The sequence below is a fragment of the Pholcus phalangioides genome, unplaced genomic scaffold, assembly GCF_987345545.1.
Source record: "Pholcus phalangioides strain wild (caught in Gottingen) unplaced genomic scaffold, Ppha-v1.0 ptg000003l_1, whole genome shotgun sequence".
Classification (NCBI taxonomy): Eukaryota; Metazoa; Arthropoda; class Arachnida; order Araneae; family Pholcidae; genus Pholcus; species Pholcus phalangioides.
Genome location: NW_028301596.1, coordinates 16,187,755 through 16,214,281, shown reverse-complemented (window position 1 = coordinate 16,214,281; position 26,527 = coordinate 16,187,755). Strand labels below are relative to the sequence as shown.

Below are 26,527 nucleotides of genomic sequence, written 5' to 3'. Positions count from 1 at the left end.
CTGTAATATGCACTAAAAATAAAGATAAATCTGCATGTAAAAATGCCAAAAGGCGTGACAAGAAATCTAAGATAAGTGCAAAAAACGAAGACAAATCCATATGAATAATGTATGGGAATAAAAAAAGAAAAATTATAAGCAAAAAATGAAAAAAATATTTGCATTTGAAAGGGCCAAAAAATGTAAAAATTCTTCATTTAATATTCATTAATATGCATTTAAAAACGCCGAAATATGTATTTGAAAATACTAAAATATGCATTGAAAAATGTTGGATTATCTCTTTAAAAATATCGAAACATATGGATGAAATAAAAAAAATATATGTTCTAAAAATTCTTCAATAGGTTCCATGGAAATATTGAAAAATATACGTAAAATGAACAAAAAAAATTATGCATTTAAAAATGCACATTTCCTATCTTCAGAAAAACTTCAGCACTTTTAAATGCATATATTTATTTATTTATTTTTCATGTTACGTATATTTTTGCAATATTCCCATGGAGCATATTGAAGTTTTTTTTAAAGATAGGAAAATATGCGCAAAAAAGTGAGAAAAAAAAGCGTGCATTTAAAAATCCAGAAATATGACTCAAAAATGCAAAAACAATATTCACAAAAATTGAAAAAAATATGCATATCAAAAACACTGAAGAATGCCCTTAGAGTAAAGAAAAATATGCAATAAAACAATGCACTTAAAAATACTACCCAAACATATGACCTAAAAAGAACAATAATACTCAATGGTGAAATATTTTATTGAAAAAAAATTAAAGAAATTTGATTAAATTCAAAGAGTAAAACGATAAAAATAATCCTGAAAAACGACTGTACAATGTTGATTAATAGAAAAAAAAAATGCTAAAAATATGCTCGCATCCTAAAATTTCAGCGATTTCCACAGCGTTTTCATGCAGTAACTATAGAAAAGTGCTAAATTATACAACTTCATATGCACTTATGCGTTTGCATATTATTCGGGCTCTAGTGATCATTTATGGAAATGGTCAATATCCTCTCCATACTGAGCACAATCCATGCATCATCCGTCTTTGACCTGATACTCGTGAGCATTTGAGTGACCATCACAGCGTTCATTCAAAAAATTGATTTTTCAGTAATGATTTTTTTTAGTTCTTCACTACATCGAAAACATTTATTTATCTACATCTGTGCCGGCTAATGGTCGAATGTTCCGGGGAGCGCCGAAACAAAATTTCTTTCTAAGATACCAGCAGGACTGGATCTAGTCATTTAGCGGCCCGGTGCGATAACAGTTTTGCGGCCCTCTTCAATATTACAAGAGAAATGTGATAGGAGTTGTGCCCAGAGATTAGCTCATTTTTGCTCTATACATCCACTGAAATTCAATTTATAGCAAAGCAAGTCCGTCTTAACGCATGGATATACTGGGTAGTACAGGTGGTTAAGAACCGCACATTGCAATCTGTATGCAAAAACAAAATAATGCTTATACATGAAGCAGGATTTTGTTTGACTGCCACATCAAGTCTCGTTGGGTAACGGGCTCAAAAAATCTCTTTTCCCGAGAGCTCAAGATGCTGTTAAGGCAATTGTTCCCTCATGAGAAAGTTTGACAGTGTTCTAGGGTCGGGGGCCTTGGGTATCTTGGTCTTACATCTTTCCGATAGTTAAAAACTATAAATTTTCTTGAAAAATTAATAAAAAGGAACCAGCTAATATGCTTAGTCTGGGACTCTCTGTCTAAAATCAAGGCCCCATTCAAGAATATGAGGGGGGCCACGGATTCACTACCACATGTGTGTGTCTGCTACATCGACGTATTTTTCACCAATAAATCAAGTTCTGGCTTTTTAAAGCAGTTATCATAAAACTATTATACGTAGTCAATGCAATAAAATCCAGTTTTACGGCCGCCGATATTTGCGACCCTGTGCGATCGCATCTTTCGCCCCTGTTCAAGTCCGGTCTTGGATACCGATAGTCAATTTTCACAAATATAATTTTTCTAATTTATTTATTCTAATTAATTACCGTAGATAATTTGTGTGTTTAAATTTTATTTTCGATACGTCTGTCCACACAAATGAAAAAAAAAAGAAGAAGAAATTCACGCTCAACCTGGAAGTATAGAAGTAAGCGGTCAGTACAGTATGATGACCACAACGTTTTCCACAAGATGCTGCATTTATACAGGGTGTCTCAGGGTGATTTTTTTAATTTTTTTTGTTACTATTTGATCACGTTGTGGGTGTTTATTCAAGGAAAATTTCCCTCAAAATTTTCCCTACCACCTAAAATATTAATTTCGGGAATATTAAAACTAAAGTTTGTATAGGGCTTCCGATTCAAAAAAACGTCGGTTAGTGAAATTTTCGCCTCTTTCTATTGCACCGAAAATAATTTACGCCATGGAAATTTAATAAAAAATTCGCAAAGATATCAATCATTAAGGCTGGGCGCACACCGATTAGACACGGCAAAACAAGACGGCTTAAAGCCGGGTTTGCCTAGGAGCAGGTTATCTGCTCCACGTGAACGTGAAAACGCTGATTGGTTAAAAAAACCTGAATTTCAGGTTTTTAACCAATCCCCCTCCTTCACACACTACGCAGAAATCCTACTCCTAGGAAAACCCAACTTTAGATAACAACTAGCTGATACCCGGCGACGTTGCCCGCCCCGTAAAAAATTTATATATGTATAGCTTATTAATTATTTCTTACTCAAAAAAATTTCTGCATCAAGTAAGAAAAAATTACTTTTATTTTTAAATATTTTAATTAAAATCTTCAGGCAATCGCTTGTGGATACACAATATTTTTGTTTGTCCATCTGGTGTGTAGATGTACAAATTTTTGCTATTACCAACACGTGAACAGGTGACAAAAAGGTGTCCGTGTGAGAAACAGGGCTCAAGTAAGTTGATACCTGCCACTGCTAACGACTGGCCTTGTACTTTGTTGATTGTCATGGCAAAAGCTAAACGAATCGGGAACTGTAATCGCTTGAAAGTGAATGGCATTTCTTCGGTGATGATTGGGATACGTGGAATGAAGACTTCTTTTTCTTTGTAACATCCAGTTAGAATCGTTGCTTCAATGATGCAATTGTGCAATTTCTTCACGCAGAGTCTGTTGCCATAGCAGAGTATCGGTGTCTCCAAATTTCTTAAAAGCATTACAGGTGCTCCGACTTTGAGGGTCAAATTGTGTGGTGGCACACCCGGAATATCCAAAGGAGTTCAGAAATTCTGCAGGATACAGAACTAAATGTCTGCGCTGTGTCTGTGACAGTGTCAACCGATTTGTAAGATGCGGAGTCTCCCGGAATAATTTTTAGGATTTTTTCGTTGATCTTGTTCACACTGTCATTTTTCGGTGCCAGAATCGCTCTCAGAAAGCCACTCATGGTTTTGGTCATTTTGTCGAATTTTTGGGAAGACTTTGTCTGCAAGTTCTTGAACTGAGTTTAACAACTGGCAAAATCCATTTGGGAACGTAATCGGTCCAGTGCTTGGGTGTACTGGTTGGTCAACTGATGTGAAAATGATAGCAGTGCTGAGTCATTTTGCAGTTGAACTCGCATGTTGGTGGATAATGATAATTTTTTAACTTTGTGCCAGAGTGTTGATGATTTGAGGCAAGCATTGAGTTCATCTGTTCGCGTTGAACATTTTTATTCCCAGTTTTGTCAGCGTAGTTGTTGTTCTCTGTTGTTAGCGACGTCATACGTCCAGCTTGTGCAGCGAATATTATTCAAACGCTTACGCATTTTTTAAATTGAAACTATACCTATACGATGGGCGGTTGATGAGATAAAGGCCGCATTATCACTTACAGGATTACAGGACAACCTGTATATGGGCTAGCAGAAATATCCGGCGCTTCCCGGGTTTTCTGCAATTAAATTGGAAAAGTGACAAACCGTTATAAAGGAATAAACTGTTATAATGACAGAATTAAAGGTGTGACAAACCATTGTAAAGGCATATATTCCCGTCTGAAACGCATTGTTGGGAACCACGGCAACCAAAGTAAACGTTCCGAAAGTGATTGTTGAGGCCCCCAAAACCATTGTTGTCCGACAGTTTTTTGCCCATTTCGGGCATTTGCCCAGCTCTGACGAACTTTTAAAGTAGCCTACGGTTCAATCCCGGACCTGTTTGGTATATATGCAAAATCTGGCGACGATCGGTCTAAAACTGTGGATTTGTATAAAGAGCATACATACATACATACATACATACATACATACTTTCACATTTATATATAAGATGACAAAGCTTGTCTATAGCTGTCTCGTCTTTACTATAATGTTGTGGCAAAAATTTCTTTCTGTATAATAGACAGATATGCAAATTTTTTTACCAATTTACATTTTTTCTTCGGATTGGATGCTATGTAATATATATATTATATTGAATTTTTAAATTTTTATATTTCCTCACCCCAAATCACTATTTTACATTACTTCACAATTACCGCTATACGGTTGAATTCCGTTATAACGAAGTCCAATAGATGAGAAATCGCTTCGTTACAACGAAACTTCATTATAAAGGAATTGCAGGGTTTTGCGTTGTTCCTATATAAATATGTCCCTATGGGGGATTAGAAAAGTGTTCTCGTTAAAACGAGATTTTCGCTATAACGATATTCGTGAGTAACGATATAAATGAGATTCGACTGTATAAGTTAATAGCTGTAGCTAAGGTGCCTATAATGGAGAACGGACTCGACAATCTTCCATCAAAGAACAGGTTTGTCACTCCAAGTGACTTCTCGGAAACCATTGAAAAAGAATGTTTGATGGAGGGGTGGGTACAGTTACAGCCACTGAAAGGCCAGTCGTGGTCCAGGCTCTGTCCCTGGTGGGATGTAAGAAATTTACCCATTTACCCGAACACAGTTACAGAAACTGGAAACTATTAGAATATAATATGGCAAGTGTAAGATAACAGATAAGATGGCATGGGGGGGGGGGGCTCAATTGCTTTTAAAACATACCTTCATCCCAATATGTGTACATTCATCTTAACTAAATCGCGAAACTTCTCCAACTCCTAATCCCATCTCGTCTGTAATCACCACAAAATTTGTTAATCGCGACAATTGTCCGGGTAAAATATGTTGTAAAAGTTTGTATGGTTTTTTTTTTCTTCTTTTTTTGACACAAAATAAAGTGTTCCAGACTCTGCCACGGAGCTGGGCTGGAAGAGATCTCGGCAACGGGATAAGTCTAGTGGCAAAGTTCTGGCGTTCATTCATTCAGCCACTGGAAACTCCAGGCTGACTTAAAAGACACCTTTGTGGAAAGTGTGACGTCAATATTATCGCTACAGCCAATAGCTGTTCCCTACGAACATCTTGAATGTCATCTGATGAATATGATTATTAAAACGGGGAATGAAATTCAACTGGGGCTTATGTAGCCAAAGATAAAGGTGAGAAAACGTACAGATGGTTACGGTTTCAGATTACTGCTTCCACAAACGTTGATTGCTGCTAATAAACATAGAACCAGGTGTAGAAAAATATCTGGTATTATGTTTGGGGTGACCTATAGTCTAATATCTATATCATCATCATCATCGGAGATGATATAAATGAGCAACAAAAACAACCCGGATATAAAAGCAAAACTACGTACTATCTCAAGCAAGTAAGTACACACTCATACACAGCGAGTCAACATGAAAGCCGCCCTGGTCTGTACAATTCTGTTCGTTGCTGTTGCCGTAAGTAAATTTCCATATCATATTATTCGTCCGAAAAAGCCCGTAATATGCATATTTTTTTATTGATTATCCACTCTTTTCTGTCCTTGAACGAGTGAAGGTTGCATACGGTGCATTGACTTGCTTGATGGACGAGGCCAAGTGCACCGAAGAGCAATGTTGCGTCAAAGTAGGCCCGATCGGTGTGTGCAAGAACTTGCTGCAAGAAGGTAAAAGAATCGATTAAATTGGTTGGGAGGTCATACCTCTGGTCTCCCTTAATTTTACCGAGAAATTGGCAAATCATCGTGATGAAGTCGTAGATGAATATTTGCCTATTTTTCTGTGATTTCAGGTTCTGTTTGCGAGATGAAACCCCTGACTCTTCTTCTGAAGAAGCACGTCTACAGAATGAGATGTCCTTGCGCTCCTGGACTGAAATGCGCATCGTCCAAGGGTGGTATACTCGGAGTAAGTACCTGTAAACTCCTAATAATTGATTTGTGAATTCATCCCTGAGATTTTGGATCGACAAAATCTAACTGTTTTGCGGAGTTTCCGCACGAGAAGTAAAAATGAACTGTGTACGTGCGTGAAAGGTACTTGCCTCTGATTGATTCCCCCGAATCGATCCAATGGAAAAAATATCGCACCATTTGATCAGAGTTGTAAGCGGCCATGAAAAAATTTATTGAAGACACAGTCGAATCGCGTTTTGACGAATACCGTTATAGCAAAAATCCCGTTTTAACGAACACTTTTCTAATCATCCCAAATAAGTTTACATAGGAACAATTTTTCTGCTCATTTACCTCAAATGCAGTTAAAATTTAGCGAAATCGTGAAAAGTGCACATTATATTGCCATTCAGTTTAAAAATTAGTAAAAATCGAAGTACATCATTGATATACAGTAAACCCCCCTTAACGGACACCCCCTCAGATGCAGTCGCCCCTCTTTTACCGCCAAATAATAATTCCCTTGCATAATAAAAGTATGCTTTTCAAACCCCCCCTGATTAACGATCATCCCTCTTTCATGGACGTTTTTTTTTTTGTCCCACCGGTGTCCGCAAAAGAGAGGTTTTACTGTACTTGATTGATTGCGGTTTGCGAATAAAGTTTTTCACATGGAGGAGGATTTTTTTTAAAATTATTTCAAAGTTTAGTCGATAGAGGACGCTTCACGAAAGCAAATCAGAGCTCCATAGCTTTGTAAAGCTTATGCCGGCGATTCGGGGGTAAAACAACTTCGCCTAATGTGTTTTATCCCTCAATGTCAACATCACAATAAAAACCTTATGATACGACAGTATCAAGAAAATTCAGAAATGAACTGGTAATCATACAGATTCTCACTGGTGGCTGGTACACTTTTTTGCTCTCCGAGACCATCCATCCCTTTGGGAAAGAGCGTAAACCATCCCAAGATGGTCTCTCTGGGCGGTCATGTCTGTCTGTCTGTCTGTTAATCGTACATCCTGCATTTTATAGGCCACTGATTTGCATATTTCCAGTGATTTGCTAATATGCAGCAACCTCTATCAACAAAAATTTGAACTTATTTTTTTCCTGTACAAAATAAAAGGAAGTTCTCCTTCGTGAGAATAACCTTTTCACAAACCACATTAAAATATACCAATATTCCTTCAATTTTTATGAATTTTTAAACTATTCGTAAATTTATGGGCACCCTGTATATTGTTATAACTCAGAATCTGGAGTTGAGAACAAGTGGAACATTCTGTACGTAAGGCCAGGATTAAACTATAAAAGTTTGATAAAAGTGATTTTACAAAACTTGAAAAACGGTTGCGTTCGAGCGAATGTAACCAATAGGCTTGTTGGTTGCTTCTTTCAAGTTTTATAAAACATCTTTTGTCAAACGTTTACAGTGTAATCCCGGCCTTACTGTTCTTCCAACTATTTCCTTCTTGTGTATTCCCCCATAACAGGGGGAAAATATATTAATTTGTTAAATTCTCCCTTAATTAAATGCATGTTCATGCATGTTAAATATAACATGCATGACACTGAATACATTATTAAGTATATTAATTTAATGTTTAGCGCGCTGGGCCCATCTTAGCTGAAATCAATCTACCACAGCGACGCCGTTTCCCTAACGGCATGAATGTCATTTGCACGTAGAGCATAATGTTCTTATTGTGCAAAAATGTACGTACCATGACCGATATCAGAGTTAATCCCCTTTAACGGTCGCGGACGTAATATTGCGTCCAAACACCAGTGGAATAAATTCAAATAAGTTCCCTGTGTTTTCTTTCCTTCCTCTTCACCAGTGATTCCCAACGTGGGCATTAACGTCCCCTGAGGAGAGATGGAATGTTCCGGGGTGGGGGGTAGAAGCTCTACGGGTATAACATAAGATCCTATGGGTTAGTTTGCGTCGGGGGCGATGGGAGGAAAAATTTCTGAAGATGGGGGCGATGGGGCAAAAGATACACTGCTCTTCATCATTGCGAAGCTTTACACATAGTAACCATAGCTCAACTGAAGTTGCTTTTTCTTTCCTTCCTTTCTATATACTCCTATATTAATGTGGTTTTTTTTCCGCACATATAATGTATATTTCTACTATATGCACGTAAGAGCGGAAGAGAACACGTAGGCTGAGGCTAAAAAAAATAGATTCTAAAAAACACTTTTTCCATACGAAGGTTTTTGTAAGCAGCAAGCTGATGCGAAGATATATTTAGGAAAGAGAGAAAATTCAACTGCACTGCCCTTACGGGAATCGAACCCACGTCCTTTCACTTTCTGGGTGAACGCCAGACTAGTCTTCAAAGGCAACGAATATCTCAATCTTTCCTTGGAGCTCGTGTGCATTGAACGGGACCGTACATGGACGGTCGGACCTATCTCAGGCCAAAGCTCACCACTGCTGACGCTGCTACCAGATCGCGACTTATCCGAGGATGATGGGCCGTGGATGATGGGCGCGGAAAGTGTAAGGGCGTGGGTCCAATTTCTCGCGAGGGCAGTTGAATTTTCTCTCTTTCCTAAATATATCTTCGCATCAGCCTGCTGTTTAAAAAAAAAAACCCTTCGTACGGAGTGGAGAGTGACATCCATTCTCGAAAACACTTTCATATATATACCTTCTAATCTTATATATATATACTTTTCCCTTTTATACTTCCTTCCTTTCCTTTTCCTAAAGTGCGGTTAGCTTAGGACGAGGCTACCAGATTTATCGCCAATTCGTCAAATACAGATAACCCATTTTTTTTTTTTTTTTTTTTTTGCCAAAAGCTTGGACGTGAAGTGGTTAAAACCATTCAGTGAATCCGAATTATAAGATGGAAATTAACTTTATTTTCAGAAACTTGCTGGTAAATGCCAAATTGACAGCGGAGAAGAAGAAGAGTAGTCCTAGTTTGCTGGAGAGGGCCATACATTTTGTAAATTTCACCAAGACGTGAATAAAAAATCAAAAAAATGTCTGAACTAATTATTGAAATGTTTTCAATTCAAAACTCAAACTTCAAAATATTGAAGTTTCAATGTTTTATTTTATTTTTTTTAAATCTCAAATTCTATAAACAAATTTTGAAAATGAATTCTGTATTGTTTGGTCCGAACATGACAACTCCAAAATCCCATTTTTTCAGATATAAGCATTTTCATTGTCATTTAAAAAACCAAAAATAAAGCATACGCGCAAATGCAAATGAAAATATCATGCATCAGCATGTTGTTTAGCCGTACGCGCGTATTTGTGCATTTATCTCACTTCTATTTATTTATAATTAGAAAGACTTACTTTTAGATCAAAAAGCCTATTATTTGGAGATATCATGTTCTGACCAAACACCACAAAATTTTTGCCAGAGGTAACCGGACACAAAGAATAAGAATGCAGGATGCATAACATGCAGTCGAACCTCTTCAAAACCAAGTCGAAAAAATATTTTGCTCTAGCCGAATTTCGTATTAACCGACAATATATTTTATTAATGATCAGCGTGAGGAAATATTTAACTCATATCAAGCTAGTTCGTCTCAAGACTAAACACTCTCGGAACTCTCAACGAGGTTCGACTGTATCCCAATCGGGTAAATCGGGTGTTCTACAAGAGATTACAGGAGTCCGTGATCTGGGACGAGAATACAACTGATTCATCGGGTTTTTTTTTAAAATTACTCTGAATATATTATTTTGTAAAGGGGTCAGTGGCCTTCATTTTATTGGCACTGTGACCGTCCGGAAACTTCATCTCATTCGTACAAATGGTCCGCAGAACACAAACATTGAAAAATCCCTGGGATGTAAATGTTCCTATATTCAATATAGTTTCGATAACACAATCCAAAGAGAGAGAGAGAATGATTAATTTGCTATTGTGGTTGGTGGTCGTGGTTGATACGAGAAATCCGATACGTCTTAAGTAATCACCTATAGTTTGGTTGGCTTGTTTCGATTGGAAAATCAGCTAGAATGACTTCAAATCAGAATGCTGGAACATGATTCCTAGTAGGGATCAATATTTTTGATTATATACACTCTACTCATGGCTCCCCCACATCCTGGAGCAGGGCTCCTAGCCTGGGACATTTGGCGGACACTTTGTACTGAATTTATGTATTCGTGAAAAAACAAAACAGTGATGAGAATTATCCCGCCCCCCAGGGGCTGCAGACCTGTCGCCCCCCCCCCCCTGTGAGGGAACGTGACTCTAGTTCATGGGTTCTTACCCTTATGTGCTCAATGGACCCTTTGTGCCAACAAGATGGAGGCCACAGACTCTTTTACCTAATAATATTAAGTCAGTCTAATTATTTCTGGTTTTGTATGAAAAATGATCTTTGAAAAAGACTAAAGAAATAATTTTTAGGGAGATCCAAACGGAAATAACACTTTCTGATCATGAGTATCCCACACCCCTAAAATTTGGCGAATCTCATCAATGACTATGTTGTTCCTTCCTGGTATGAACTTGCTCATATTTTGGCATTATGCACAACTCTGCTCAGCCCATACATTCTTTCTTACAAACCGAGCACAACTCCGGTCTATCGCCATGGGCAATTTGCAACCGACTGAGTTGTGCCGGAAGTGTGAATGAATGCGTATATAGTGTTGCGTCTGATTTTTCTCAGTGCTGCCATCTATATTTCAGAAGTGAAGTGTAATGATTGAATAATTGTACCGTTGTACGCTTGCTGCTCTCTGCGGCGAGACTTTTTAACGGGGATCGACTCGCATTCGCGCATCGAAGTTAGAAACCATGAGAAAACCAACTTCAGCCGTCCACCACTGTGTTTGATGGTGGGTACTTTTCATAAACTTATTTCAAAAATTAGATGCAGTAAAATGACTTGAGAAACGCCTCTCGTCCGGGAAAACTTGACGGGATGTCTACGCCAGTACACAACAAAAGGGAGCGATATCGCCCTTCCCAAAAATGCGTTGAATTACTGATACAGCACAGGGTGCTATGGATTTGCTGAACTGGTGATGGGGTTTTTTTCGAAGAAGAACGGCGAGTGTGTCAAAAACGTTTGTTTAAGGCCGGGATTACACCATAAAAGTTTTCTAAAAATTCTTTTATAAAATTTGAAAAATCCAACCAATAATTGGTTACATTCTAGAAAATGCGACCGGTGATCTTAGTGGTTGCATTTTTCAAGTTTTATAAAAGGACTTTTATCAAACTTTTATAGTATAATACCGACCTAAGACCAATTTTTAGACAAGTATCTTAAAATCTATCATGCGTTCCCGATGTTATCTTAATGCAGGCATCTTCAACCCGGTGCTCTCTGAAGCACCCTGAGTGTTCGATGCTCGTGTCCGATTTTGTGCTTTTGAGAACTCGATCAACGTGCAATTGAACACCTTGTACTAATTGCATTCAAGAACTGAAATCATCCTGATTTCATGCATTCGTATGTCAAACCCGCCGTAAGGATGCTCTTCTTTTGATGATAGGCACTGGCAGTGCTCACGACTAGGAAAAAGGTTGAAGAACTCTGTCTTAATGCATAAGCCTACTAGGACACGGCCTGTGGGCTTCGTGATAATTAGATTTCGTACTATGAAATTTCCAGGAGTAAGCATTTTTATTGATACGAGGGTAAATTCAACTTGATAGAGCTACCAGAATATCACTTTGCATGTAGGCCTATGGTGCTGTTAGGACCGCTTTGGTGCCCCCGAAGCACTTGAGTGCTCGAAAATAGAAGACACTGAAACACTATTTTCCACAGCACACTGTATGTGATCTCCGAAATATTTTAGAGCGTAAATACATTACAGTAATTCATGTAAGGCCTAAGTTCATACTATATTCATTTTATCATTTTCAGAACCCTTTTTTTTTAAAAGAGCATTGCAATTAAAAATTATTTCACTATTTTATACTTTCTTTCATTTAATTTTCAAAATTCTGTGAGTTTCGTCGTATTCGAGGTTTCAGTTATTCAAGTTAACTGTATTAAAAAGTGTATACGGAACCTTCTGATTCTTTTTTAGCTTAAAATTTGGAAAAAAGTTGAAAAGATGTGTGTAAAAATATCATCCATGTGTTCTTATCTGCTATTTTGGGAAAAAGATGAAACCCCTATTCTTTTGGTACTCAATTTTAGGTAAAAAAGGGGGTTTGTATCTTATACACGTTAAAATACGGTAGGTTCGGTTGACATTAGCTCGGATAATCGGGGCCTACCGTACTCGGTAAAAGCTTATTTCATAGAGAAAATACCACAAAAAAAAAAAAATCGGTAAAGTCGTGCGAAGACAGCTTTTGTTTTCCAATCTAAACTGATGTGGACATTTTGTTATATGATAACGGATGAGAAAATATGCATATGCTTGAGAGAGAATTTCATTTCTTCGTTTATCGGCATCTTTTTTCAAGGTGATACTTTTATACATATAATTAATCACTACACGTGTAGAATGCCTGTTGACCCGTTCTATTATCAGAAATACAGATATAAAAACAAATGTGCAGAATGGAAAGGTTCCGTCCATTTTCGCAGAAACCATCGAACCAACTTGCATTATCATCCTATCACGAACCACTGCCAACATGAAAGCCACTCTAGTCTGCGCGATTTTCCTCGTTACCATTGTTGTAAGTATGAAATTTGCTGTTTTATGAATTCCAAGTACCTAGATTTTCGTTTATTGTGCGATAAAAGTTTTATTGTGATTTGAATTGTTTGTATTTCGATATTGAAGGTTGCGCATGGCGCTTTAACTTGCATGATGGACGAGTCAATGTGTACGGAGGAGCAATGCTGCGTTAAAGTTGGTCCCGTCGGTGTATGCAAAAACTTGCTGGAAGAAGGTACTCGTATTCTCTAATTACTGTGTATTATTACCATTTCTGAGAATTTCTATTGAGATAATTTTCTACCTCTCAATGATGAAAAAATTCAAGAATAAGTGGCACCCTAATGGACTCAAAGTCTCAAGCAGGGCCCTACTAAATCATTGAAGGTATTATATATCTATAATTGTAAAATTCTCAAAAAAACTATTTTATTTAAAATTTTTTAATTCAGTATCTTTTCTTATATTCTGAATTTTCATTGATTACTGTTTTCTTGGCTAATTTTTATTTTTTCATAAATACTGAAATGAATTTTCATAAATTTTAAACCAGTGTTGTCACAAATGTTATTGTTGTGTGATGTATGTATTATGTATTTTATTGTAGTGAGCTATGCTCAAACAATTAAAATTGATTGATTGATATAATTTTCATAAAATTGCAGAATTTTTTTCCTTCTGATTTTTTCAGGGACCAAATGCTGAAATTTTTTTTTCATTCAGATTTCCTTTAATTCTGAACTTTCATTCATTTTGTGAATTTTTTTTTTTTTCTAAATTATTTCTTTCATTAAAACTGGAATTTTTTGTTCCAATCTCGAATTTGCATTAATTGTGAGATTTTCTTAATTCTGATATTCCTAAATACTGAATCTTTTTTTTTTCCTATCTAATTCTAATTTTTTCATTGCTACTGAAAATTTTTTTCTAATTCTGATTCCTGTCATTGAAATTATTTTAAATTTAAAATTTAATTATTTTAAAATCACTGAAATTATTTTTTTCTGATTCTGAATTTCTTTATTTCTGAATTTTCAAATTACTAATTTCCTTAATTCTGAAGTTTTATTTAATTTGAAATATTCAGTCCTTAATTCGGAATTTTCAACTTTAAAATTATTTCTTCCTTCAATTCGGAATTTTCATTTATTCTGCTGTAACGTATTTTTTCTTATTCCCATGTTTTTTCATAATTTCCCATTAATTCTGAAATTATGTCCTTCATTATTATTTTTTGTTAGTGTACTCAGATTTCTGTCTCTGCATTGCATTTCTGCACATTCTCTGCACAGTTTTAGGTACGACGACCCCAAATTAGGGCTCAAAAAGCCTAAAAAAATTTCACTTCATCCCAAAACTTATTGAGAATGCCCTGACAGTAGAAATGAATCACAATTGAATTATAATTATTGCTAAACTTATATATTCGTGCATTTTCATTTCAGGAAAGGTTTGTGAGATGAAACCCATGAAACACATTCTGAAGAAGCACATCTACAAGTTTAAATGCCCCTGCGCAGCTGGATTGAAATGTGTATCATCTAAGGGCGGCATCCTCGGAGTAAGTGAAACAGAATTTGTTCTTCACATTTTTCTTGTTAAAAGTTCTCTTTGAAATATAACTAGGTTAACCCGATTCCAAAACTAAGAAACGAGAATGCATGAGTAAGTGCTTTGTCCTCTTTCCTTATAAAACATATTACGCTTACAACAGCGGGTTCACTATATCAACAAAGAACATCAATTGTTTTTCAATCAAAAAAGAACCACTTTTGATATTTATACAATATTATTTTTAAAGAGTGCTTTTTCATTTAATAACAAATTTGCAATAGTGTTGTTTAACCATTTTGTTAACTTCTGAATGGAAGAAGGGGTGTCTCAATGCATGAGCCCAAACTGGCATGACTCCCATGATAACGAAATCTAGTGCTATGATTTTGAAAAGTACATATGTAAATATGGTGGCTGGTATTTTCCAGACTAGTAGAACAGAATGAAGGTAATAACTGTATTATTTTAAAAATAAGTTTGAAAAATAGGGCACATTTTTAATACACTGAAAAATATTTCAGACATCTCCATGTTCAGGTGACAAGGATGGCTAATTCTCTGGAAAAAACCCGTTGGAGACTTACTGAAACATTGAACATATAGGAATGAGGGGAGGTGATGTGACATTTTATCCCCAAACGCCAGGATTGTGTGATTGATTATTTTGCTTTTATTTTGTCATGACGACTCACTACATGCTCTGGGGTGTGGAGCACCACTCCATGTAGCAAGCACATGTCAGGACGCTAACTATCAGTTTTCAATAGAAGTGAACTTAAACTTGGCTATATGCCAACATCAAGTTTGGCGGGAACTGCATTTAATCTGTGTGTCTCCAAATAAATCACAATGGAGAAAAATAAACCAAAGATCATCAAAAAATGAAGGTATGCAAACAGTGGACATTGATTCCAGTTATAATTAAATACATCAATTGTTAAGCATTTGCTGGTCACAAAAAAAAATGCTGGCACCAATTAACAGCAGCAACCTTTTTTTGATAATTGTACACATGAGCATTCCGATGAGTTCAATGTTCCTGTGAGCCCCTTCCAAAGCACTCAACTATATTCAGTAAAAATAGTATCAGTTTTTAATATAATATCAGTTTTTATTATAAGATTTTACAAATCACATTTAAAATGACGGAAAAGGAAAAATAAGCCCTCAATTTCACTGCCCTGATTACATTGCAAAAAAAGTTATTAACCACATTGTTCATTTCATGCAAGTCTCTCTGGCATCACTGATTCAGTTTATCTATTCTTTCTTCCACAGAAAGTTGCAGGAAAATGCCAAGTCGACAGTGGAGAAGAATTTTAGGCATCACTGCAGCAGAAATTCTGAGCCATTGCGATTCTGAATATATCAAATAAAATTTTAAAATAAGTACTGATTTTTTTTCTTTCTATGATTTTCCTCCACATGAAATAAGTTTGACCCGAAACCATAACAAAAAAAAAAACAGCAACTTCAAAACCAGCACATTAAAAAATGAAAATACTGTCTTTAATTGTATCATCGAACTCAGTAGAAGTGTATAGAAAATAAATCAAAAACCCAATTTCTTATTGAATTTGATTAATTTAAGAAAAACACCAGTAGATTATAGTACAATCAAACATCCTCGATGGTAGCACATGATTACACATAGTCTGCAACATCGCACAGTTCTCACAATAGTTTATACTGAATGGATATTTTTTGAAACACATTTCTATCTTGATAATCAGTTAGCCAGTTTATTGTGGACCAAGCAAGCTAGGCTTTCGGCGCGGAGAGTCGGTCTCAGAGGAGGGATGACAACTGCACTTGCACCTGTGGTGGCATTGGGCAAATTCCTCAAATTGTGAAGACTGAAATCGTATGTGATGACCATTTCGTTGCGGTCCAAATCACTCCATTCCTGACTGCACACACCACCAAACAAATAAATACAGTCTTCTGCAAGGAATGAAATAAATAATTTTAAATCCTTTTTTTTCACAATATGAGTTTATATTCACTTAAGAAATAAATACTGATGATGACAAAAAGCACACAGACAAATTTCTGCTGAAATGTCCAGCCTACTACAAGAATGAGATAAAGAATCCAAACAAGTGAGATACAGTTGGTGCTCATTATAATGACGATGCATTGTAGCAATTATTCCAGTTCGATGACTAGAATGGTAGGTCCTAAACTTTTTCATATAAAAACTATCCTATGTGTGATTTCCTTTCGATATAAGTGTAATGAGGCGGGATCAGAACATTTTTCTTAAAATAAGATAAACAACACACAGTGACTGAGGTGACATTACGTTGTTCCGCAATTAAATTTTAAATATTTCTTAAGCTTGAAACAATTAATCCAACTCAAAATATTAATATATCATTTCAAACACTTAACCTGCGACTTTCATCGTTATATATGAATTCAATTAAAACAAAAAAGCAAATTCAGATTAAAAAATCATATTAAAAGCCGCTCAAATTATAATATAAAGCTAAGATAATCTCACCAAAAGCCTCTCAATAGACAAAAAAAAAAGCACAAAACTCACCCACCACCACCCTCTGCCTTTGGAAGCACCCCATTGGCAGGAAAACTCTTATAATCTATTTTATTTTATTTTTTAATTGAATTTCAAAGCAATTTGGGTTTTCCGGCCGGGAAATGTTGGATCTCCCTACCCTAAAAGTTCCTGCCAAGAAGTGTGTGCTACTTCTAGATTTAGAGCAATCTGATACAGATGTTATTTTTTGATTGGTCAACAGGGATCGCACGTTACTTCTGGAATTTCATCCAAACATGGGAACGAGACAGAAATGAAAATGTTTATAATGTGACAGCAGTCACCAAATAAAAAATACAAGTCGGTATATTAACTTCTTAAGGCTCACACTGAAGATAAGAAGCAAAGGCAGGCCTCAGACAAAAGAAAAAAGAAGCGTTTAATTGTATGAGTCATTAAAAGGATAAAGTCATTAAAATCACTTATATAGGGAAATACGCTCTCACGACATAAGGACTACCTGATATAATGTCCACTTTTTATGAAGTGATTGTGGTCATTATTGTGAGAAAAGTGTATAATAATAGAAATTCTAGTGAAACGACGTTCAGAATGCTTTGTGTCAGATGTTTGATGTTCTAAACATGGTTTTGCGTTCATGCACCATTTTGCAGGGCATCTAATACTGAATCAACTCATACCTGACCAGAGTTTGAAATTCAGTCTTACAGAGCTGAAAACTCTTTTATATCAAGGGACTATTTGACATCTCGAGTGCAACCAATATTTTTGATTAATCCTCAGTTCCCACATGTCCAGCTTATTTCTATCAAGGCTACATGGTGAAACAGTGATATTTCGAAATAAGACATATCACATCTATCTTCATGATCCACACCAATATTTTACTCAATTAAATAAAAAAAATTCTTAGAATTCATGTATTGTGGTTGAGGTCTAAACACTGGTATAAACCAAGCCCACAATCATGCATGCATACCATGATAAAACTTCAGAAATGAAAAACGCCTTGTGTTGGGAAAAGGAAATTTAAATTGAAAGGTTAAGAATTTTAATTGCTCAGTTAATCATTTGCAAAGTCATACAAAGTGTACAAGGGCTAATTAAACTGAGACTTACAGTCTATAGACAACTCTGACTGGCACCATTCTGCAATTTTTTTTTCATAATCCTTGCACAGAAGTTGGGAAACTAGCCACTCAGTGTGGGGGGGGGGGGAATTCAATGTGTTCTGGGGTTTGTCGACGTTTCCGTTGTACCGCGTCTGAAAAGATAACCTTGCTTGCAGATGCGTACAAATTTTTCTACCCCAAAAATCTCATTCAAGTAAAATTTTCAATCAAATAGTGATTTGACTGAATAACTGAATATATGGTTAATTTTGTGGTTGAATATCAAATATCTTCCAGCTTTTTTTAAAACTCATCATGAATGAAAATTGGTGTTTTTTTTATTTTCAATTCAGTGAAATTGATTATACTTTTAAATTGAGATTGATCTTTTATTTCATAATTTATTTTTAGTAAATGGTAAATATAAGCATTATTGATTTTAGAGCAATGATAACTAAGTTATACAGGAAGTACCTCAGCCCAAAAATTACATATGTTTTTAAACAAATAATAATATCAGGGTTCTTCATTGGCATTTGGTCTACAAAGAAGTAATTTAGACCTTTTACCAGGGCTTCACTAAATAGAAAAAAAAACAAAAAAATTTTTTTTCTTCAATTTTCGGAACTTATTGACACCTTTATATGTTGGCAGACACACTGGCAGGAGAGAAGCCAAGGTTGGGCTGGTGTTTTTGGAAGACAAAAAAAAGAAAACCGGACAAAAATTCAGGAAATTTTGTTTGTCTTCAGGTATTAATTTAATAATTGGCATAGATTTAGGCACCAATAACAATTTTATAGTCACCACATGGTGACCTAGGATTTTTATGTTGCAGCACAAATATCCCACGGAATACCTACAAACACTTGGACAGAAAGACCAGATACTGTTTGTCAACTGGATATTTGTCTCCTCTCTAATGCAAAGCTTTCATTTGAATAAAAATTAATATTAAATGCCATGTTATCACTTACCAACAGCCACAACTGCAGCGCAGTGTCTTGGATTGCAAATGATGGCATGGCGTTGCCATTCAGCTTCATCTGGGTCATAGCTGTCAATGGAGGCCATACTAACAAGAGTCTTTTGGCCAGGTACTTTGCAACATCCTGCACACAACCATATCTTCTTATTGATGACAACGGCTCCTCCAAATGCTCTAGGACATCTCAAAGGAGGTCGACTGGTCCAACTTGTAAAAAAATATGCTCATTTTCTTTTTTTCATATCACAACATACATACATATTACAATGGAAAAAAATCAAGCATATATCCACTCAATGATACTATTTTAAAGGATAACTCATTAGTCAAGCAATTCAGAATTTAATACAGTGACACCTGTGTATAATGATACTGGCTCTGACACAGTATTTTCTTCATCCAGGGCAGAATCCAATCCCTATTCAATAAGATATAGTGCAAATACTCAAACTGTCTATAATTATAGCTTGTGTATAGCAATATTTTTTCTAGATCCCTACAGTATCATTATAGACAGATTTTACTGTATTACAATAAAATATTGATTATCTGACATTATCAGGATGAGCCGAAGAGGGTAAATTAAAATTTCTGGTTGATGGAATACGGATCAATTCAACGGTCTGATAGCATCTGAACCCCTGTTTTAACCAGATCATCTTATTGTCTGTGAGGATGGGCGCAGGTGACCTGTAGGCAGACATAAAGAATTTAATTCTAATTAAATGAAAATTACTGGGTTGTATGCCTGAAATGATTCTGCCAAATCCAGCAGCCAAGTTCTGGCATTCACGTATGTCACAATTACCAGCGATATTCGCATAGATTCAAACATGAAATCAGAACCCCATACATTGTAAGTTAACTCTTTAAGCAGCATTGACGAGATATCATGTTTCCTTAAAAGCCCCTGATTTTGGCAGGCAATCACAGTTACTGTGCAAAGTTGATTTCTCAATAGAACACTTCTCTTTATATCCCTTAGTTTACACCTGTTGAAAATTAAAAAAAAGCCTACTTCATTAAAAAACATGTTTTTTAATGAAGTAGGGTTTCAACAGGATTCAGTGATTTATGTTGTGCTGCTTAGAGGGTTAATGGTTCATCAAACTGTTTTAAGCATTTTATTGGCCTTTGGGTTTAGAAATGTAGAGAAATGCTGATTTGTACTGATTACAATCAAATAAACACTCCACAGACATGCAGAAAATTTAATCAGTTTGCGTTGCAGATTTAATGATGAAAGTATTTTTAGCAACATTATTCCCGCCACAAAATGTTGTTGTTTCCCCAACACACCAAATAATCCTCTCTAAAAAATCACTCAAAAAAGTTATTGTTGCTCAGCTGCACTTGCAAAGTTTGTTTGTTCCCTTTTATTATCATCTTCACTTACATCAGACAGAAAATTTTGAACTTTCATGAAAATTTCTTCATTACAAAAGAAAAAAATATTATTGATGAGGCGGGGGAAGAAGCCAAATAGCGAAAAAAACAATAAATAACTGAACTCTCTCACCACTAAAGATTGTCAATACACTACAATCTTACGCATCAGACCGAATAAGAAATTAACATGTACAGTGAGTAACCCATAAGTAGAATTTTCGGTGAATTTTCGGAATAGTCCAAAAAATGAGGATTGTTCCTTATCACTGAAAGTAAAATAGTCTGCTCCTGCTTTAGCATATAAAAACCAGTTTTTAACACGGAGTGAGGTCAGTTCATCAGATTTATGAAGTCAGTGGATAATTCAGAGCTGTGATGAGAATGGGTAAAATTGAAGAATAAAAACAGCCACATTTCGAATTAATAGATTTAAATTAGATGTGTTAAAACTTGGGATTTGGTTTACTGTTTTCTGTACCAATCAACTGAAATTAGGACCAATGCGTTTAAAGTGATTCAAATCTTTAAATGCATGGATTACCAAATTATAATGTATTCTGTAAGAACTAATTTTATTTCCAATTATATGGGACTGCAAATCCTTTTTCAAAACATTACACAGCTTTTCATACTATGGTCAGAATACCTTGAGTGAAGGTCAGACACAGTGCAACCAGTTGACTTTGTCAGACTTGCAGTAAAATTAGCATATTGCACTATAACCTTGAACATTGATAATGTAATTCATTATCATCAAAATCATTATACATAAATTGAAAAAAAAAGCATAAAATTTCAGCCTCCATTGAATAATGTATTACTAATAACATTACAGCTTTGCTGTATCAAGATGCAAGGTAGCAAGGTACAAAAATTTTAGCATGAGAGCTGATTACCTCACCTTCCAGGCTCAAGCTGCAACAGTCCAATTCTGAATTTAAAAATATTTAACAATGCCATAAACTGTTTTAGTTTGTTTCAAATTTTGCTGATATTCTCTATTAAAAAGTTGTACTGACTAACTTACATCAAAATGAAACAGCCTCCTAACCATTTACAATAAAATTAAGTAAAAAGTCATTGTGCTCTAGTTTAACTCATAAAATGAACAAATCATAATCAGCTTCAAACTCACGTGTCAGAAGATGGTTCATATGTTGAAACTGTACTCAAAACATTGAGAGGAGTATCAGGCCCTTCACTAACGGCGGCACCTATTCCACCCAAGCACCATATCTTATTTTCAAACGCAACCGCAGAAAATCCCATTCTTGCAACCGACATTGAATGTAGAAGTGACCACTGGTCAGAATCTATGTTGTAGGACTCAATGGAGGCAACGATCCTGAAGTAAAAGAAATTGATAATAATCAATAATTAATATTCTTTGATATAATGATGCAGCAAACATAGCAAAATAAATTTTTATCATCATTACAGAACCAAAAAAAAAAAGTGACATGATTTCATTCTGATTCATTAAAAATTTACAAAAAAGAATCAACTGTATTTGCACAATCAAAAGCTCATTCAGTACATACCGACCGTTGTGATCTCTTCCACCAATAGCATAAATTGTCTTATTCAGCGCAACTAAAGAATGAAATGACCGAGCACAATTCATTGGAGATTTTCGGATCCATTCGCAGGTATGAAAATTCAAACAAAATGTTGATTTCGTAGAAACCATTTCTCCATTGTTTCTATTATCTGGATCACATCCACCTATCAGGAGGAAAAATTGCAGCTCATAAGTTCTGCAAATACGTTGCATCTGAAAATTCAACAAAAACTGACAGGAACTTGATCAATATCCCGAAAAAAACATCAATAAACTTTTTTCCCTTCATATGCGACTTCTATCCATTCAAAAATAAAGGGAAAAAAGTACAAGTATTGAAATTTCTAGTCTAACATTCACAAAAAGGTAATGAAAATATACGTGAGAAATGGTTGCATTCCATGGTTGATAAGAATAACAAACCATTTGAGTGCAAATTTTTTTTTAAACGTATTGTTTTTATTTGATATTTTCCTAACAATATCCTAAGTGACTGCAATGGACATAGTTCAAAAGAAGACTATGTTCATAATGATGATTTGCATTTTTTTAAAAATTCTTCATGGTACTTGAAATTGTGTATTATGTAAAATTCACAAATAAATATATTTTTTGAGCTGGTATTAAATACAATGAAGCTTGAGCGTTTCCACTATTTTCTTGCTTCCCTTTGACTTTATCTGGTCCAGCTATAGATTGATCATGGGGCCCCAAGCAGTTGGGTGTTTCAAAAATGGGAAAAGAAATGCTGTGTATTCCCCCTTGTATTAGCTGGCATGCGGGAAAATAACAAAGGAGGTAAATACAGGAAAATATGAGTCACAGATGATTCATAAATATCTAGACTCTAAGAACCGATTAAATTTGTTGATTTGAACCTCATCTTTTCTCTGCATTTTAGGATCCATTTTGATCTACAAATTATGTTCAGATGGTTAAAGCTTTATTTCTACATTTTTCTACCTCAAATCGTGATTTCTTAAAAGTATAGATTAGATGAATTCAATGGGAATAATATATACAGATTGCTAAATATATCTGTATTCCTTGGTCACGTGTAAAATAAGAATAAGCAGAGTGAAAAAAATAAAGAATTCCCATGGCAAAAAAGATGCAAAACAAAAGTGACAGCATATTTCTTCAATCTCTGAACTAGCACAAAAACAACAGAAAACAATATTTATATTTTGCAGTAAGATGATGATGATAATTTGAATACTCGATTTTCATTACCGTTATCAAGTTCTTAGGTTAAACACATTTATTACTGTGAAAAACCATTATTTTATTCTGATAAATTTATTTATTCAGCACTTGAGAAATAAACGGATATTGGTTTTTCGAATGTAGTCTGTGTTTTTTTTATTAGACCTCACTTTTCCCAGTATTTCATGGAGTGCCCAAGTGGTAAGATAGTGCAGGTTGGAAATTGCCACATGGCTATATATGACCAGAGCTGGTGTGTGGTAAAGCAGTATTTCGGGGAACGTGCAACACTCCAACATTCGAAAAGGTTGTGTTCCCCAAGTTACACAGCATGCTGGCTAATGCGGGGAATACGGTGCTATGAAAAAGGGGGGGGGGAGAAAATAAAGTAAAAATTATTTACCAATTTTTCAATATTTTCATTTTGTTATATTTATGTTATTAAGACTATCATATAATATTTTTTCTCTCTCTCATTCATAGTTATACATTTCATGACAAACTATCAAATAGTTAATGGGAAAAAAATGAACTACATTGAAATAGAACTTGAAATACCTGTAACATATACTTTGTCATCCAGATACACAGCAGCATGATGATTTCTTGCCTCAGGCATCAAGTTGACGTAATAAAAACGGTCTTTGAGAGGGTGGTATCTTAACACTGCTTTACCTATTTAAAAGAAAAAAAACTATTTTTACTTTGCCTCAAATTGAACTTTTTTTGCATCATGATATACATTTTCTTCAAAAACAGAAGGCAAATTTTAGAAAAAGACCTACACCAGAAATTCAAATAAATTCTATTACTTTAATTGCTATTACATAGCTTTTTTTAGTATTTAATTTTGTCACAAACATATTTATCAAGTTCACGTTTCTCAATATGTTGCAAAGTCTTGGCAAAATATTAATTGCAGTTTCAGAACAATTATGGACCATTAAGTTTTGTGCTCAATCATTTCAAATGAATTCAGAACGCACATGCTCAGGATTTTCTTCCCAAATTCAAAACTAGTGCAAATGTTTCAGTACTACTTATACAGTATAACCTGTCACTTAAGACACCTCTATATCCTAGGTACCTGGACTGTTTTGAATGGAACTGGCTATAATCCTACATCAAAGCATGTCCACAATGCTCTATATCATAGTTTCCCAAACTTTTTGTTCCATCGCCCCCTTCATCAGCAATTTCTTTGTATACTGATGTATACTGATTATGTATACCTGATGTATACTGATTATGTATACCTGATGTATACTGATTATGTATACCTGATGTATACTGATTATGTATACCTGATGTATACTGATTATGTATACCTGATGTATACTGATTATGTATACCTGATGTATACCTTATTGTATACTGATCATGTAATACAAATACAAAGGCCACAACAGATAAAATGCCCAATGAGGTGGCTCTGCTCAAGTGTTGTATACTTGGGTAGTAGTTATGTAGTTTTTGTTGGGAGGGTAGGTTTACCCAACTCTCAGGCAGATTTAGAAAACAGACTAATTGGGAAAACTTCATTGTTAACCAAAATAGGGTATAATAGTCAGACACTATGGTTTTTTTCTTCCACCTGTACATCCCTTTATTTTTTAAGCTTTTTTTAATCCCTCTGCATTTCAAACTTTTATTCAGTCTCTAATAGTGTTCTGTATGTAAAGCATCATTTTAGACTTCCTGCAAGTGTGGAAGTAAACTTTGGCTTTGCATTACAAGTAAAAGAAAATTAGTGTAGTTGACCATTGAAAAGGAAAAATAGAAAGGAAATTATTAATTTAATTGACATATTTAATTACTGCATTTAAATGTCTTAATTGTAAGATATTGTTATTAATTAAAAAGATATTTTCTACACAATTGTTTTCTAAAGCCTACTGAAAAGGTTGTATATATAATGCTTGCAAATATATTTAGTTTTTTTTTGTCATATTCTACTAAAAACACTTTTAATGATGCCATTAAATATTTCTTTGTACCTTTATATCTTGGACACCTCACTAACTTGAACAGATTTTAATGGAACCGTTGGTGTCCAACTTAGACAGACTTCACTGTAAATACATGTATCAAATCACACCACACAAATGCAATGTATTTTTCCCCCAAGCATCAGTTTGCAACAAAAATGCAGCTCATTCTAGACCTAGAACACAAAACATAGATAATTCTGACAAATACATTAGGGTCACACATACATTCAGAACACACATTCCGGCATGCACCAATCGATTAGAAATTCTTCAAACAAATGTGTATGAGATGCAAGTATGGTTAAATAGTATTGGCATACTCTAGTAACATCTCCCATTGATAAAGGGAAAGTTCCATGAAAATTTGTTTTCTTGTGGAATAAAAATTTAAGATGAAAAAAAATCAATCAGAATATAAGATCTCTGACTCAAATTATGCTCTTACCAAGAGGAATGTTGAGAGGATCTCTAGCGTTGACACCTCCAGTAATTAATACCACAGGTATAGAGTCATCACGTAAATTTTCTATATTTTTTATGTCTACAGCATAGAATGGTGTTTGGTCAATATGTCTCAATCCAATGACTATCCTATAAACACAAGTAGACAATATCATACAAACAATCATATACAAAGAATATGATTGATGCAAACAAGAAAATACAATCAATACTAAACTGGGATTGATACAAGGGCCAGAGGTTCCCAAACTTATTCAGCCTGTCATGTCCTTCTCTGGGAGGAAAAAATATTCTCAGCACCTACTGAGGTAAATAGCAACGCTCTATAGTATAGAGCAACGGTCTTCAACTCATGGCCCACATATTATATGTAGCCCACCAGTCATTTTGGGAAGAATACCCATTTAACATTGAAATGTGCATAAGTTACAGTTTGTTGCAAATAAATGACAACAGAAGTATTACATTTCATAAAATAAAAATGTTCAATACATTGGGATAAAAAAACTAATTCAATAATTTTCTATTTTAAATTAATATTTTTAGAGATTTTGAACAACTGACTTGAATAACTAAATCGACTGCATTCTCTCAGGGAGAGCCAAAGCTTTAATATTGTCTCCTTAATTTTTTCACTTGTATGTGGCTCCATGCAAGCTGGGTGAAGAGAGAACATTTGTGTGTTTGGGTTGATGATTGTGTGTAGAAAGCTTTGAACGAATTTGGCCACCATCATAGTATATATAATACTTTACATGTGTGCGTGCTTTGGATTTTTAAGTGATTTCTCACATTTTATTCTTTTTAATGAATTACTTACATCAAAGAAATTCAGAAATTATAGTACTTATGATGATTATATACGTACTTATGATGATACTTGATGCAGTCAGATTCTGAATATACAAAATTAAAGGATGGACATGAGGTGAATTTTCATACTACTGGGTGGG

At 35.0% G+C, this 26,527-nt stretch overlaps 3 protein-coding genes across 3 annotated transcripts in view; 2 read left to right on the top strand and 1 right to left on the bottom strand.

The window, feature by feature from the left end:
- Positions 1–5,485: 5,485 nt before the first annotated feature.
- On the top strand, positions 5,486–9,181 carry LOC149088168 (uncharacterized). Its single transcript, XM_089245183.1, has 4 exons — positions 5,486–5,728; positions 5,829–5,937; positions 6,063–6,178; positions 9,053–9,181. The coding sequence occupies exons 1-4, from the start codon at positions 5,684–5,686 to the stop codon at positions 9,098–9,100; spliced, it is 318 nt and encodes a 105-aa protein (XP_089101309.1). The 5' UTR covers positions 5,486–5,683; the 3' UTR covers positions 9,101–9,181.
- A 3,531-nt stretch (positions 9,182–12,712) lies between these two features.
- LOC149088167 (uncharacterized) lies at positions 12,713–15,736 on the top strand. The gene is made up of 4 exons (XM_089245171.1): positions 12,713–12,809; positions 12,917–13,025; positions 14,236–14,351; positions 15,623–15,736. Exons 1-4 carry the CDS (start codon positions 12,765–12,767, stop codon positions 15,665–15,667), a joined length of 315 nt encoding a protein of 104 aa, XP_089101297.1. The 5' UTR covers positions 12,713–12,764; the 3' UTR covers positions 15,668–15,736.
- A 97-nt stretch (positions 15,737–15,833) lies between these two features.
- The window catches only part of LOC149088166 (beta-scruin-like), a 30,995-nt gene continuing 20,301 nt past the window's right edge, over positions 15,834–26,527 (bottom strand). The window contains exons 11-16 of the mRNA XM_089245165.1: positions 25,558–25,703; positions 23,680–23,796; positions 21,896–22,079; positions 21,490–21,699; positions 18,955–19,172; positions 15,834–16,288 (exon numbers count right to left, since the gene is read on the bottom strand). Of these exons, the coding sequence (XP_089101291.1) occupies positions 16,074–16,288; positions 18,955–19,172; positions 21,490–21,699; positions 21,896–22,079; positions 23,680–23,796; positions 25,558–25,703 (1,090 nt within the window). The 3' untranslated portion in view covers positions 15,834–16,073. The remainder of the gene's footprint in view (positions 16,289–18,954; positions 19,173–21,489; positions 21,700–21,895; positions 22,080–23,679; positions 23,797–25,557; positions 25,704–26,527) is intronic.